The following is a 16220-nucleotide window of genomic DNA, read 5'->3' as shown; positions in this document are numbered from 1 at the left end:
CGGGCCAGCGATTCAGTCTGAGTCGGAAGACGAAGGCATCTCCGATCAGCGGGGGGAGGCTGGAGAGGCACCGAAAAAATCAATGGCTGCCTGGTTTACGGAGCTGAAAACTGAAATAATTGGAGTGAGGGGAGATGTGCGGGCGGCGATTGTAGAGCTCCGTACAGAGGTCAGCGAGCTGGGAGCTCGTGTTTCAGCTTCTGAGGACCACGTGGCTGCTCTTAATACCACAGTATCCACTATCTCCGATGTTACAGGTCGCCTATCGACTGAGCTCCGGGAACTACAGGCACAAGTTGAAGAGACTTGGAGAACCGCTCTTGGAGATGCAACCTGCGGTTTAAAGGCATCCCTGAAACGGAAGCTTTCCGGGACAGTAAAGAGGTGGTAAGAGCCTTTTGTGCACATCTACTGAGGGCTGATGGAGCTGAAGTCCCTGAGTCTATCGTTTTGGTGCGGGCCCACCGCAGTCTGGGAGCTCCCAGGGCCCAGGGCCCAGGAGATATAATAGCCTGCTTTGGGGAGTTTACACTGAAGGAACATATTTTATTAGCTGGCCGCAGACAAGCAGCTCTCCGATGGAAAGATCTGGCCGTGGGAGTTTTCCAGGATTTGGCGTGGTCTACTTTGCAGAAGCGCAGAGCGTTTAAAGATGTCACGCAAGTGCTGCACTCTGGGGGCCATAAATATCGGTGGCTATTCCCCTTTGGCATATGGATGACCATTAATGGCACATCTCGGCGAGTGACCACAGTGTCGGAAGCTTGGGCGGAGATGAGAGCTCTGGGCTGTGGGACTCCGATGGAAGGGGACAGACCTCCGGCAGTAGCATCCACTTCTGCGCAAAGTGAGCCTTGGAGTACAGCGTTGCGCTCTGGCAAGAAATCTGCGAAATCCCAGACCTGAACGAGTTTGGACACTGGTAAAACTATTTTGATCTGCCTCGCTGCTGGGCTTTGACTGGGCCTGTTGAGCGCAGGCCCTTGGAACTGCCTGGGAGACTTGGAGATATTGGTTTGAAACTGCTCCCTTTGAATGGGGCTTTTTGGTTTATTACGTACTGTTCTCATGGTGTAAGTTTGAGGTTGTATGGTTCTCTGGTTGTTGGGGTTTGGGATCTGGTGGGTTCAGTGTTTGCAAGTATGGGGTGTGAGGGGTTGGGGGAGTGCTTGGAAGATGAGTGCAGGATAGAGAGGGGTGGAGTGGCATATTGTGACTGTGGGGGAATTCATTTGTTGGAAGTTTCATTGACTTTATGGATGAATGATGATTGCCTTTGGGGGAGGATTGCACTTTCTACACGCTGGCGAATCCTGAGGCTCGGGATTCGAAACAGCGCAGGGGAGGGGGGAGGGGGGTGGGATCTGGGGGGGTTAGGGTGGGGGGCGGGACAGGGAAGGAGGGGGATAAGCTCTTCATTATAGGTTTGTGGAATGTTAATGGACTTAATAGTCCGGGTAAGCGCAGTATTGTAATTAAAGAGTTGGTACGCTTGCAATGGGATGTTTGTTTACTCCAGGAATCACATTTAAGGCCTCGAGATGTAGCAGTCCTACAATCTCCCTATTTTGATCAAATCTGGACCCACCAGGGGTCGGTGCCGGGGAAGAGGGTGGGAGGGGTGGCCATATTGGTTAGAAAAGGACTGGGTCTAGTGGTTCAACAAGTCTTTCGGGATGGGGCAGGGAGATGTTTGGCTATAGTGGCTACCTTACAGGGCCGTCCCATCACTATTATAAATCTGTATGGTCCCAACACTGGTCAAGCAAAATATTTTGGGTCCCTTAGAACTGAATTGGTGGGTTTTATGAAAGGCTCTGTTTATCTGGGTGGAGATTTTAATGTTACCCCGATGTTCATCTGGATCACTCTGTGGGAGGGACTCGTTCTCCGACTAGGGCCGCTAGAAAGGCTCTTCTTTCTTTGTTTTCTTCTCTGGGCTTGGTAGACAGTTGGAGGTTGTCTCATCCAGTGCAGCGCTCTTACACTCACTACTCTCATGCACATAGATCGTATGCGCGAATTGATGGGGTATGGGTTCATCATAATTCCTGGGGCGGGATTCAACAGGCCGAAATTGGTGCTATCCAAATTTCTGACCACGCGCCAGTGTGGGTAGCCTGTGCAGGTTATTGGGAGGGGGTGGGACGTCGTTTTTGGAGACTTAATGAGTCTTTATTAAAAGATCCAGCTGTAATTTGAGAGGTGGGTGCGACCGTGGCTCAGTACCTTCAACATAATGATAACAATACGGTCACTGATGCGACTCTGTGGGATGCACTGAAGGTGGTGGTACGGGGCGTTTTTATTAAATGGGGTGCTCGCCGAAAACGTTTGCGGTGCAGCGTTCTTTAGCACTTCATGAACAACTGGAGCGATTGACGAAGTTGCATCAGAGACATCAGGACCCCTTAGTATATGAACATCTTGTTAAGGTTCGTGCGGAACTCTCCTTACTACAGATGGAGGAGTATGAGTTCTTGCGGTTGCGCCTACGCCAAACTGTTTATGAGTATAACAACACACCTGGATCTCGCTTAGCTCGACTTATAAAGCTGAAGCAGGTGAGAGCGACTATTACAAAGATTTGGTATACTGCGGGCACTGTGCATTGTACCGATTCGGCTATTAGCTCCGTTTTCCTCGATTTTTATTCAGACTTGTATCGGCCATCGGTGGGGCAAGATTCCACTGCCATTGAGGGGTACCTTTCTGCGTTGCGGCTGCCGCAGCTTTCGGACACTGATAGAGATTTGCTTAATGAGCCTATTGAATTAGGGGAAGTGCTGGGAGTCATTGCTAATTTGAAGTTGGGTAAATCGCCTGGGCTAGATGGGTATACTAATCAATTTTATAAACTTTTTCGTGAGATTCTGGCTCCATTATTGGTCCGCTTAGCGAATGGAGTACGGGGAGGTTCCCCGTTGCCCAATTCAATGGGGGAGGCAGGGATTTCGGTCTTGCTTAAGCCGGGCAGAGATCCTATTGGGTGTGGGTCGTATAGACCGATTTCGTTGTTGAATACTAATGCAAAAATTCTAGCGAAAGTTTTGGCTCTTCGTTTGGGAAAGGTACTGCCCTCTCTGGTACATTTGGATCAATCTGGTTTTATTCAAAAGCGGCAGGTTTGTGATAATATTAGACGAACGTTGCATCTTTTGTGGGCTGCACAGCGGACTTCTGCAAAAGTTGCCTTTTTGGCGATTGATGCAGAGAAGGCTTTCGATCAAGTGGCATGGGAATTTTTATGGCAGGTGATGCATCGGATGGGGCTGGGCTCTTTCTTTTTGGCTTGGGTGCAAGCCTTTTATAGGGCTCCTAAGGCTACTGTGCGTATTAATGGGATTTATAGCGAATTTTTTTCCATAGGGAGAGGCACTCGACAGGGCTGTCCTTTATCTCCCTTGTTGTTTGCTCTCTCTATGGAACCCTTAGCCATTCGTATTCGGGAACATGGGGATTTATTGGGGGTGAAGGTGGGAGATTTTGAACATCGTTTAGCACTGTTCGCCGATGATGTGTTGTTGTATGTTCGGGACCCGGAGGTTTCATTGCCGATTCTTGTTGACCTTTTTTTGGAGTATGGGAGGGTTTCGGGATTTACGGTGAATATGGATAAATCTGAACTGTTGAGTGTTACCTTGGGAGACGAAGACCAACGTCATTTGGCTGTCCGGTTTCCTTTCCGTTGGGCGCCTGGGGTTATCCGTTACTTGGGGATTCGTTTACCTGCGGACTTATCCCAATTGTTTACTGTTAACTATGCGCGGCTTATTCAACAGATCAGGAATGATATTTAACGCTGGAATGGGTTTTGGTTGTCATGGTGGGGTCGCATAGCAGTTCTTAAAATGAATGTTTTACCCCGCTTGCTTTTTCTTTTCCAAACATTACCGATTTCGGTCCCTACTCTAGTTTTGAAACAGTTGCATACTCTGTTTTTTCGCTTTATTTGGCAGGGGAGGCCTTCTCGTATTTCTAGGGCCGCTCTGTGGGCGGCCAGGGCCAGTGGGGGGCGTGCGGTACCGAATTTATTTTGGTATTTTCGAGCAGCTCAATTGCGACTTTTATTGGATTGGGAGATTACAGAGTATAAGTTGGCGGTCCGTCTGGAACAACACTTTGTGGGGCGCCCCTGTTTGAAGTATTTGCTTTGGTCTTCTTCCATTGGTACTAGGAGGTTCGTGGTTCCGGGAAATCCGTTTCTGGAACATCTTTTGAAAGTGTGGTGTGATACCCATCGCCGTTGGGGGGGGGTGGTTCCGTCGATTTTGGGGGCGGTGCGGGAGGAGCCCCTGTTCCCCGCTGGAGGGGAGAGTTCTGCATTTGTGCGGTGGGCACAATTAGGGTTGCATACTTTTCGGATTGTGCTTCAAAAGGGGGTCCTGATGTCTTTTGAGACCTTCCGGCTTAGTGCTGCCTTGCCCAGAGGAGATTTTCTAGCCTATTCTCAAATACGTCATTTTCTTCATTCTCGGGAGTGGGATCGGGGGTCCTTTCAGTCTAATGATCCCTTTGCTCACATGTGGTTCACTCTTAAGAGCCTTCCTAAGCCTATCTCTGTTCTTTACCAATATATTCGGGGCTCCTATTCCTTTCCATCTCTTTATCAGCGAGCTTGGGAGATGGATTTAAACTGTACATTTTCTGTTCAGGAGTGGGCTCTGATCACTACTGAAGTCGGTAAGGCCACCTCGTGTGCACTCATTAAGGAAAATGCCTACAAAGTGGTACTGAGGTGGTATTATATGCTGGAACGTCTGCACCGTATGTATCCCGGTGTTTCAGCTTTGTGTTGGAGATGTGGGATGGCCTTGGGGACATTTTTGCATACCTGGTGGGCCTGCCCCATCCTACAGCCTTTCTGGAGGCAGGTGGTGGGGTGTTTATCACAATTGTTACAAATATTATTGCCTTTTTCTCCGCAGGGGTGCTTGCTAGGCCTTTACAATGTATGTTTATATTCCTGGCAAACTAAGATCCGACGTTGGGGCCTGGCGGCGGCTAAATGCTTGATAGCAGCTCATTGGAAGCAGGGGCAGGCGCCCACCCAATTGGAATGGACTGTTAAACTTCAGTTTATTTGTAATATGGAACTGTCTATAGCAAAGCGTCATGGCTATTATTATACTTATACCCGGACTTGGACACGAATCCTTGATAAAAAAAATATATATATAAGCATATATTTAGACATATCATTTAAAATTTTAAATAGTGGGTTAGACAAATTGACTTAAAGACCAATCAATACACAAGATAAGAAGGAACAGAACTACAATTCAATGCTTTAAAATAAAGAGGAGAACCATAAACTAGCGCAGTTTAATAGAAGAAGGGGTATGTCTCCTCTGTACATCTAAGATCTTCCTACCTGATACTCTAGCTTCAAGAGATCAGACTCATTCTCTGAGAGCAGTAAATGCACACATAGAACATTCTCTCCCAGGCAGAGTAGCCCCAAATATGGGTTCCTCTGGCACCAAAACCTCCTGAAAACAGATCAGAACACCTCTTCTTGGTTTGCATGCAGAGGGAAAAACTGAAGAGGGAACTATACTTCATTGGTTAAGGAGGACAGGGAGTTGAAAGATACGATTGACCCCTTCACCTAATGTAGACTCTTGTGTATATGTAACAGAAACTTATATCTGGCTTGATGCACTGCTGTACTCCAAGTACTAAATTCTCTTTGCCCCTCAAGTCCATTGTCAACTTTCTATGTGTACTAACCAGCAATGCCCCATGAAAACCATGCATCAGAATACAATTTGTAACCCCAAGAGACTTCCCAAAAACTAACTCTAATAATGGATGTCACAGGCAAATGTTTTATGGTACTGATTAAAAGCTCTTTGTCTTCACAGCATGGTAAGTTGGCTCAAGTCTGTGATATTAATTCCTAATACCGAAAAGACAATGAATTATTAAAACCTGAATATATTTTAATTCATTCAGTCAGGCAATCAATGCTCAGCATTTACTCATAGTCACCTATTATTTTTTTTCTTTCTAATATTTTTCTAGCCTCTGTGTTTGCTAGTGGAGATGAAACCACTGTCACAAATTTGGAAATCTTTAGATTTGCCACCTCTAGTGGTCACAGCCGCTTTTTTTTTTGTAGTAAACAATAAAGAAATGCAACATTATTTTTAAAAAGATTATATAGCCAAGCCCCTGAAGCGGGCTTGGGACATATGTTCTGGACTTGCCCTGATATTCAATACTTTTGGACTGCCATTTTTATTTTTGTTGAGCGCATTTGGAACATTACAATTCAACGCTCGCCTTTGCTCTTATTTGGAGCTGTTCCCCATTATTATCCTCGCACAAGGGGGGCTGCTGCTTTTCTTAAGTGGACTGTCCTCGTTGCCTTGAAATGTATCTTGCTGAAATGGCTAGAGGGTGAGGCGCCGGATTACACGATCTGGCGGTGCCGGGTGATTACCCTCCTGATGTGGGAACGAAGAGATGTGACGGACTTTTCTTCTCTCCCAGGGCGCGTCTTTCAATGTACCTGGGAACCTTTTTGGACTACCATGACTCCCTTGGCTCGTAGCCGATTGCTTAACTGTTGATTTCTTGTTCATTTGTATCATTCTGTTCCAGTTGGTATGTCTGTATCATTTGTATTATATCTTTGCCTATATTGGTGTTGTGTTTGGAAGGAGGACATGGGGGGGGTGTACTGGGGGGACTTGTTTGGGGAGCGGGGTGGTTACATAAGGGGGGGAGTTGTGGGGGGGTTTTACTCAGCAAAATTTGAGCTTGTTTGCACTTCATCTTATGTACTTTCTTGCCTTTTTTGATGAGCTCAATAAAATATATCTGAACATAAAAAGATTATTTATATATATTAATGTCTGTAATGAAAAAAGCACGGTATAAAACTGTTCCATGCTTTTGCACCAAGGAGATATTGCCCCAATCAAAAAGCTTTGTTTTCTATCATATTTTTATACCTTTTCATGCAATGACAAAGCCTTTTTCCTTGGTCCTTCACACAAATATTTCTGTCTTTATCTGTTTTTAAGTCCATTATTCTAATTTGTATTTTATCTGTATCCCATGTATTAATTAGCTTGCCTTGTTGTGAACTGCCTAGAACTTTTTCGGTATGGCGGTATATAAGAATAAAATTATTATTATATTCGTGATCATGTGACTGCTTTGTATTTGAAATTCCACTGGTTACCAATGGAATTTAGAATCAAATTTAAGATTTTTGATGTTGGCACATTACTTGAATTACAACCGTTATATCTTTCTAATTTACCCCCTCTTTTGCTAACGCATAGCGCGGGTTTTAACGCCAGCAGCGGCGGTAACTGCTCCGACGCTGATAGGAATTCTATGAGCATTTGTAAAAGAGGGGATTAGTTTTACTCTATGCACCTAAGCGATTATTAAGATCATTGAATGATAACAGAGGCTCACCTTGCCTCAGCCAGAAATTGTGTATTTTTTTATTTAGTTCTAATTTTATGGAATAGTTTGCCTGTAGAATTGAGAAAAGAAGAATCTTTCCAAAAAGGCACTTTTTTCAATTGGCCTTTTTAAATTGACAGGATGTGAATTCAGGATTTCAATCTGTATTTATATATTCTTATATTTTCCATTTTCACTAATTTTTAATTTAATTTTATTAATTTAGATTGTTATATAATATTATGTATTAGAAATGTTCCTTTTTTTCTATTTAAATGGAGTTCTTTTCATAATTTTGATTGAATTATATTTTTGGGCTGTATATGCAGTATATAAAGATTTTTAAAAACAAACAAACTATGATTCATCACGCATTCTATATGGCATTTCCCATGGGCCTTCATTTTAGATGTCGAGATGCAGCCTCTTCCCCTCCCCCACCCCTCTCAAATCAAAGACCTGAAAACCAGGTCCTTTCAAAGGAACAGTGTTGAATACGAACCATTAAGCCAAGATTTGACTCTTGACTCAGGGGTCCTTTTACCATGCTGTGGTAGGCACTGCTACTACTAAGACTACTATTTATCACTTCCATAGCCATATCTGGAGGGTGGGTGATGAGTTGTAAATGTTAACAGATGACGGTGAGAGAGGGAAAGAGCTGAGGTTCAGAAATTGGTTGGAGGAGAAGACAAGGTCAAGGCAATGGCTATTCTGGTGTGCAGGGGGGGGTGCCCAGCTGGAGTTGTATGAGGATGTTAGAGCGAGAAACCTGGACATGTAGTAGTCAGAGGGGTCATCAGCATGGATGTTGAAGTCACCAAGGATGAAGAAAGGCGATGAGGGTTTGAGAAAGAAGAAGGGGTAGGAGTCAAAGTCAGTGAGGAAAGAAGAAAGGGACTAGATGGAGTGGACTTCAAAGGAAGAAGGGTAGAGAGATTAAGGCAAACGAAGACGTTTCAAGTTTATTTAGTCTTGATAAACCGCCTTTATTACCAAAGCGATTTACAGTTGTACAAAATTTTAAAATAATTTAAAATATAAAAAATGGGTTAAAAAAAGACAGGTTATATGGTCATTACAGACAAAACATGGTACAAAAGGGAAATGGGTAGGATACATTGCATTAAATAAAAAGAAAGATAGTAAAGGGGATGGAACTCCTCTGGTATGAGGAAAGACTAAAACGGTTAGGGCTCTTCAGCTTGGAAAACAGGGGAGATATGATTGAAGTCTACAAAATCCTGAGTGGAGTAGAACGGGTACAAGTGGATCGATTTTTCACTCCGTCAAAAATTACAAAGACTAGGGGACACTCGATGAAGTTACAGGGAAATACTTTTAAAACCAATAAGAGGAAACATTTTTTTCACTCAAGAGAATAGTTAAGCTCTGGAATGCGTTGCCAGAGGATGTGGTAAGATTGGTAGTGTAGCTGGTTTTAAGAAAGGTTTGGACAAGTTCCTGGAGGAAAAGTCCACAGTCTATTATTGAGAAAGAGAAAGACACGGGGAAAGCCACTGCTTGTCCTGTATCGGTAGCATGGAATATTGCTACACCTTGTATTTTGGCCAGGTATTAGTGACTTGGATTGGCCAGCGTGAGAATGGGCTTGATGGACCATTGGTCTGACCCAGAAAGGCTATTCTTATGTTCTTATGATATCTACAAGATGGTGAGAGTATCAGCCCAACACCACCTCCATGACCAACTGGGCAAGGTGTATGTGAGAAAAGGTAGCCTCCGTGACAAAGGGTGGCAGCTGAAGCAGAGACTTCAGGGCAGATCCAGGTCTCAGTTAGTGCTAACAGGTGGAGAGAGAGAGAGAAAGCTATATTTCTATGCACTAACTAATTAGCGTGTGATTAGTGCATGAACCCTTACCACATACAAAACAGATGGCAACATTAGCAGGTGGACATTCATACAAAAATCGGCCATTTTACTGCTCCATTAAAAGCGTCCTTAGTGCACAGGAAAGATAACATGAAAAAGGATCTGCAAAAGTTAGAAGAATGGCCTAATATCTGGCAACTAAAATTCAATGCAAAGAAATGTAGAGTAATGCATTTGGGGATTAGTAATCGGAAGAAGCCTTCTGTGCTGGGAGGTGAGAGGCTGATATGCACAGATGGGGAGAGGGACTTTGGGGTGATAGTGTCTGAAGATCTAAAAGTGAAAAAAAACAGTGTGACAAGGCAGTGGCTGCTGCCAGAAGGATGCTGGGTTGTATGGAGAGAGGCGTAACCAGTAGAAGAAAGAAGGTGTTGATGCCCCTGTACAGGTCATTGGTGAGACCCCACTTGGAGTATTGTGTTCAGTTTTGGAGACTGTATCTGGCAAAGGACATAAGAAGACTTGAAGTGGTCCAGAGGAGGGCGACGAAAATGGTAGGAGGTTTGCGCCAAAAGACGCATGAGGAGACAGATTTCAAGGTTTCCATAGGAAAAGACGGAACTCGAAGTGCCCTGATGACACCTTTCAGATCCAAAATGGGACAAAGCGACCCCTCTTTCTTGGGCACAATGGAGTATCTGCTGGTGTAAATTTCCTGAGGAGGCACTGGGACCACCGCTTTGAGGTCTAGCAACCTGAGCAGTGTCTGCCTAAATGTCCTTCTTCCAAATTGCCTGACAAGGAGAAGAGAAGAAATGATCTGGCAAAGGACGGGAAAACTCTAAAGCATAACCAACCCGAATCACTTCTAGGACCCACTCATCCATTGTGATTTTGGCCCACCCCCAGTAAAACTGCCACAAGTGGGCTCCCACCGGAACCGGGGGAAGGACCTGTAGCGAGTCATTGGGCCGGACGAGCGGAAGAGGAGCAACTGGCAGAGTCCCGACACCCCCACCTCAGCAGGCTCCCCGAAAGGACTGCATTAGCTGAAAGAAGCGACCTCTGAAAGCAAAAGGGGCCAAGCCCCGGTCAGGGTGGTACCTACGAAAGTCACACAAATGCCCATGGGCTGCACCACCCCGCGGTGCCTGGCAAGGTCGGTTCTCCAGAAGCCAAGGAACTTTAGAGTCACTGAATCAGCTTATCCAATTCCTCCCCAAAGAGGAAGGAACCTCGAAATTGGAATTTACTGAGCTTAAACTTAGAGGCTGCATCCGCTGACCAACCCCGAAGCCACAGGGTATGGCAAGTCGCTGCTCCAAGGGCCATGGACTTGGCCGATGCCCTCAACAGATCATACATGGCATCAGAGAGATAAGAAGCGCTGAGCTCAATCTTAGCCACCTCCTGATCCACTAAGGACCAGTCAGCCAGCTCCCAGTCAAGGACCCACTCAGACCACTGGAAACAAGCCCAAGCCACCAGACTACCACAAATCGCCACCTGGACAGCCAAGGTCACCACATCAAAACTCTGTTTAAGGAGAGTTTCAATCTTAAGGTCCTGAGGGTCTCTCAGGGCCGAACCACCCTCAACTGGCATGATGTGTCAATGTGGATAGCCGAAATCACCAGAGACTTAAAGGTATCCCTATCCCCATCAGGAATGGAACAAATTCTAGCCATGGTGCCAAGAGAAAAGGCGTGGCCAGTGTCTTCCACAGTGCATGCACCACAATCCGAATATCCTGATGCAAGGAAAAGAGCAGAATGCTGACTGGAACCCCCAAAGCTAAGGGTCCACAACTCAAAGGGGGTCTTTAGCTTCCACCTCAAAGTGCAAAACCAAAGACACCTGGAGAATAAGCTCCTGCAATTCTTCCCAGTGAAAAATTCGCACAACTGACGCATCCTCGCCAACTGGCGTCTCTAAAAACTCTCTGTCCACAGCATCCGACTTCCCCTAAAGGCAAGGTCCAAGTCCTCATCCAGCAAAACAGGATCAGCCATAAAAAACGTCCTCATCCCAATATACCCGCAGCCTTTTGGATGATGGCTGGGGAGACTGGACGGTGGCAAATGCTATAGGAGACTGAATGGGGGTGGCTGTGTAAAGCAAAGACACCCCCCCCAGAAGACCCAGAGACCCCCAGAGAAGAAGCAGGATCCCTAGCCACCTGCAAAAAAGCTTTGTATGCGATTAAAACAAAATCAGGACGGAAAGCCCCCAGTGGCACCACAGAACTCACTGCAGGTGCAGAAGAAACAGATAAGACCTGTTCATGTCTTTCTAAAACAGGAGGAAGGTTGCCTGAGGCCATGGGCAAAATGGCAGCGCTTCCCACCAAAACTAAAGGAAGGCCCTCTGAAAAATCATCTCACAAGCACAGAAGCGGTAACGAAGCCTGACTAGACCCTGCCGCTAAATCAAAACCGGAAGCAGCAACAGCCACTGTAGCAGAAAGAGAACCTCCAGCACCCTAAGCAGTCAAAGCCTTATCTCCCTGGAGGTTGAGGAAACCCTGGAATGGGCGCCAGGGCAAAAGCGGGCTTTTCCAGCACTCCCCATTGACAAGAAGTTCACACGCAAAGGGGAACCCTGCATGCCGGCACCCGAAACAGACACCGGTTCCCCCTCGAAACGGCTGGAACACTTCGTGCACGTCAGCTGCTGCTCGGCGCACACATAAAACGCACTTCTGCTTTTAAAAAGTGCTTATAATGTACACGTGTGAGACCTATGCACAAAATCGCCAGTTAAAAACGGCTGCTTCAGAACCTTTTATTCTTTTCTTGTCTGTGTTATGCTTTTTTTTTTTTTTTTTTTTTTCAATCTCACAGCCCACTGCTGCAAAAACAGAAACAGCAAGGCTGAAGGAGTGTGGAGAACCTGAACCTTCCTTTCTTACTCATACAAGAGCATCATGAATGTGAGCCCTGGCAAGAAAAGTCCTCACCTCAGAGCAGGGAAATCAGAACTCACCTTCTTTGATGTTTGCGTTCTTCCTCATCACCAAGATACGATAGTCATGTTCAGGATTAACACTGCCGACCTGCAAAACATCCCCCAGTAAATCAGTATCATTGGCGATACAGAATGGAAAATATAAAAATTTTATTAAAATATGGGAGCCTTTAACATCTTTTTGTCATGATTAAATGCCATTTTTCTATTAATTATACACCACTTAATGTTGGGTGGGGGGAGGGTTTCAAGTGTAGGGTTATGGGCTTTGAGGGAGGGTGGGGGGAGGGTTATATTTCTATTTATAGGATAAAATGATAAGTTGTTCAAGTGGTCAAATTAATAGTGTTTTTTTATGAATTTCTGTATACTTGATGAAAGTTTAAAAATCAATAAAGAATTTTAAAAAAAAAACCCCACTGCCGACCTGCAAAACATCCCCCAGTAAATCAGTTCTATGCGCTTAACATTTCCGCACTCTACTTTTACCAAATGTCTGCAGCTTGACTAACAGGACTCTGCGCTCATGTGGGAGGAGTGGGCCAATGGGGAAACTTAATGCACCCTTATGGGGAGAAGGGCTATGGGCTGTCAGAAACACTCCCGGCATATAACTCAATATAATCTTAAACAAGACATTCTCTCTCTGTGCTTCCATTATATTAATTGTAACGGGTTAAAAAAAAAAATCCCACCACCAAAAACCCACACACTTCTCCTTTAGACCAAATGCTACAAATGTACTGACAGGCCACCCACTCCAGAAGCAGCTGCATGCATTGCAAAGTGCACACGGGCTTGGAGTTTTGTTGCTCGACTTCCATTTGATTCATGGGACAAGAGGGGGGGGGGATTTTGTACGGGTGGTTATTGCTGCTTGGGTGGAATTTGGGGGACGGGGGGATTCTACTCTTGTTTCACCAAAACAATAACGATAACTTTTGTATTGTTGAAAGATCTTTTCTTTGACTTTGCTGTCTTTGCTGTTTGTTGTTTCGTATTCATAATAATAAAATAGATTTGAACATAAATTGCAAAGTGCAAAGAAAGGTTCTATTTAAATATAAAATGTTACCACTGCTTAGTTTCTAGCATTAGCACTAGAAATTTTAAGTAGTGGCTCAACAGTGTTACATGGCAGTACCATACGTGTCTCTCTCTATTGCGTCTACACTTCTCCCTCCGAATCCGCGGTTTCAGTATCTGCGGATTCGGTTATTTGTGATTTTTTTAACAAACAACCTATCTCCATTTTTTGCCTATTTTTAAGCCGTCCAAGCCTCCCCGGAACCTTACCTGGTGGCCTAACGGTGAAGCGGGGCAGGAGCGATCTTCCTATACTCCTCCCCCGTCATCAGAATGGCTGCCGGGAATTCCCGTTGTCATCTCTGATGACAACTGCATGGGGCAGGAGCATAGGAAGATCGCTCCTGCCCTGCTTCACTGCTAGACCACCAGGTAAGGTTCCGGAGACACAGGAGGGAAGCGGGGACGGGTCAGAGCCGGCCGAAAAGTTATTCGTGATTTTTCACAGTTCGCAGTCCAGCTCTGCGCCTAACCCCTGCGAATACCGAGGGAGAAGTGTATTTGGTTTAACTCTTCATGTTGTTACTCTCTGCAACACAAAACACACTCCAAGAAAAACTGCCACAACCTAAACTAAATACAACAAAAAAGGCAGAAATAGTCAAAACAGGTTCACCAAGGGGGCGCTCAGATTCAAAATTGTGCACACCACACCGATTTTGCAAATGTTTTGCTCGTCTTGCAAAACACTCGCAAACCGGTGCACTCGTAAACCGAGGTACCACTGTATTATATTCGGGTCAGTTTATATTCAAATATATGTGGTATTTGTGAAAAACAGTATTTAATATAGCTAGAACTCTGGTTAATGACATGGTCTTGTGGGCCTCCTAAAATTCAGCCGTGGGCTGCAGGTTGCCCACCCTTGATTTAGAGTCTGGCTGCTCTGGTTTTCAGCCCATTGCTCCCACCACTAACCAGGCAACTTCCTGTCTTAAGGCTACTGAGCTTTACTTTTCTAGCCTAAATCAGGCTTCAGATTTTTATCCTGAAGACCTGCTGCATTAGAAGACTGTTAAAATTGGGTTTATTTCTGGCAAACTGATTGCTTCAGTGGGTGTCCTAATTTCAGTTCTTACTGCCTTGGATTGTACAAAAGGATTATTATCTCAGTTTGTGTTACTAGTCATCAATACAGTAAGAACATAAGAATAGCCCTGTTGGGTCAGACCAGGGTCCATCAAGCCTAGTCTCCTGTTTCCACAATCGCCAATATAGGTCTCGGCACCTGGCAGAAACCCAGATAGCAGCAACATTCCATGCTGCCAATTCCATGGCAAATGCTGGCTTCCCCCATGTCTGTCTCAATAGCAGACTATGAACTTTTCCTCCAGGAACTTATCCAAACCTTTTTTAAACCCAGCTATGCTAACCACTGTTACAACATCCTTTTGGCAATGAGTTTCAGAGCTTAACTATTTGTTCATTGGAAAAAATATTTCCTTTTATTTGTTTTAAAGGTATTTTCATGATCTTCTGCTTTGGCATAGTAAGGGGAGAGGGGGGACTATCCCTGGTGTCATCTTTGTGGGGACGCTGGCACCTCTCCACCCCCGTGCCATGCTCGAGCCCTCCCTTCCTCCCCCCATACCTTTTTAAATCTTTGCCAGCGCGAGCAATTTCTTTGGCGTGCAGCTCGCACCAGCGTTGGATTTCCCTCTGACGTCACTTTCTGGTCCTGTGAACCAGAAATGATTTCAAAGGGGAGTCAGGCTGGCGCCTGCAGCAGGCCAGAGAAGTTGCACTGGTGAAGATTTAAAAATATACCAAGCAGGGAATGGAGGGTTTTGGCGTGATGGTTGGGGGGGGGGGGGCAGAGAGGTGCTAGTGCTTCTACCATGATGGTGCCTGGGCGATCTGCCTCCTCCCTTATTACCGCCACTGTGTTGATGTGTGGTATTCATGTAGCCTTGTTTTGGGTGGTCCTGTGGTCATGTCATTGGTAGATGGGTTGAAAACAGGAAAAGAATCAGCAGGAAGGCCCATTTCTGTTGCTAGAGAACTGTGTGATATTGCTAGTAGGTATGTGATTTGAACATTGTACCTATTGTTCAATAAGGGACTCATTTCATAACAACAAAAAAGAAAACAGAAGAATCACTATTGAACCCTTTTGCTTAAGAGCAGCACTAAAAGCTTTGGTCTTAGAGGCCTCTGTCTTGGTCTAAGCTGAAGATCTTGCTTTGCAGAGAGTAACAGTTTCACCAAGGGGGCGCTCAGATTCAAAACTGTGCACACCACACAAGCCACGTAAAGACTGGCATGGATAAAACCATAATTAAAGGGTGCTCTCAGCGTGAGCGAGCAGCGACGGGAGACAAGCTCCAACGCTTCACAGATCAGGTAGAGGTAGAATACCCCCAACCGCACACTGGCTGGCAGGGTTCATTTAGGGGCCGCTCAGGTTTCACCTGTTATTCACCTTAGTTGATTCACTCGTTTTGATTTGTGAAATTTTTTCATTTTGGTTTATTGCACACTCAGGGTGCTAAGTGATGGTGTGCGTGTTTTATCCATGCCAGTTCTGAACGTGAACGTGAACTCGCAGGCCTTGAGCATGCTCAGATGCTCAAGGCCCAGCAAACGAGTAGGCCGATCTTCAAGAGCCCAGATGAGGGTAAGAAGCGGCGGGGGGGTGCCCAATTGTGTCAGGGGGGATGTCGGATCGTGTCTGGGGGATGCCCAATCGTGGCGGGGGGGTCGGATCGTGGCGGGGGGGGTGCCGGTTCGAGGCAGGGGGGGTGCCGGATCGCAGGGGGGGTGCCTGATCGCGGGAGGGGGCCTTCGAGGGGAGCAATGCCGATTCTCGGGGGGGGGGGGGTGAACGCATCAAAGCGAGTTTCCATTATTTCCTATGGGGAAACTCGCTTTGATAAACGAGCATTTTGAATTACGAGCATGCT

At 45.6% G+C, this 16220-nt stretch overlaps 1 protein-coding gene across 3 annotated transcripts in view; it reads right to left on the bottom strand.

Moving 5' to 3' along the window:
- The window catches only part of XRCC5 (X-ray repair cross complementing 5), a 168891-nt gene that overhangs the window by 44468 nt on the left and 108203 nt on the right, over positions 1-16220 (bottom strand). For all 3 annotated transcript variants that reach the window (XM_033946083.1, XM_033946082.1, XM_033946084.1), the window contains exon 16: positions 12250-12319. In XM_033946083.1, the coding sequence (XP_033801974.1) occupies positions 12250-12319 (70 nt within the window). The remainder of the gene's footprint in view (positions 1-12249; positions 12320-16220) is intronic.

This window comes from Geotrypetes seraphini, chromosome 5, assembly GCF_902459505.1.
Source record: "Geotrypetes seraphini chromosome 5, aGeoSer1.1, whole genome shotgun sequence".
NCBI classification, from domain to species: domain Eukaryota; kingdom Metazoa; phylum Chordata; class Amphibia; order Gymnophiona; family Dermophiidae; genus Geotrypetes; species Geotrypetes seraphini.
The sequence above is the reverse complement of the archived record's forward strand: the minus strand, read 5'-3'. Positions and strand labels throughout refer to the sequence as shown.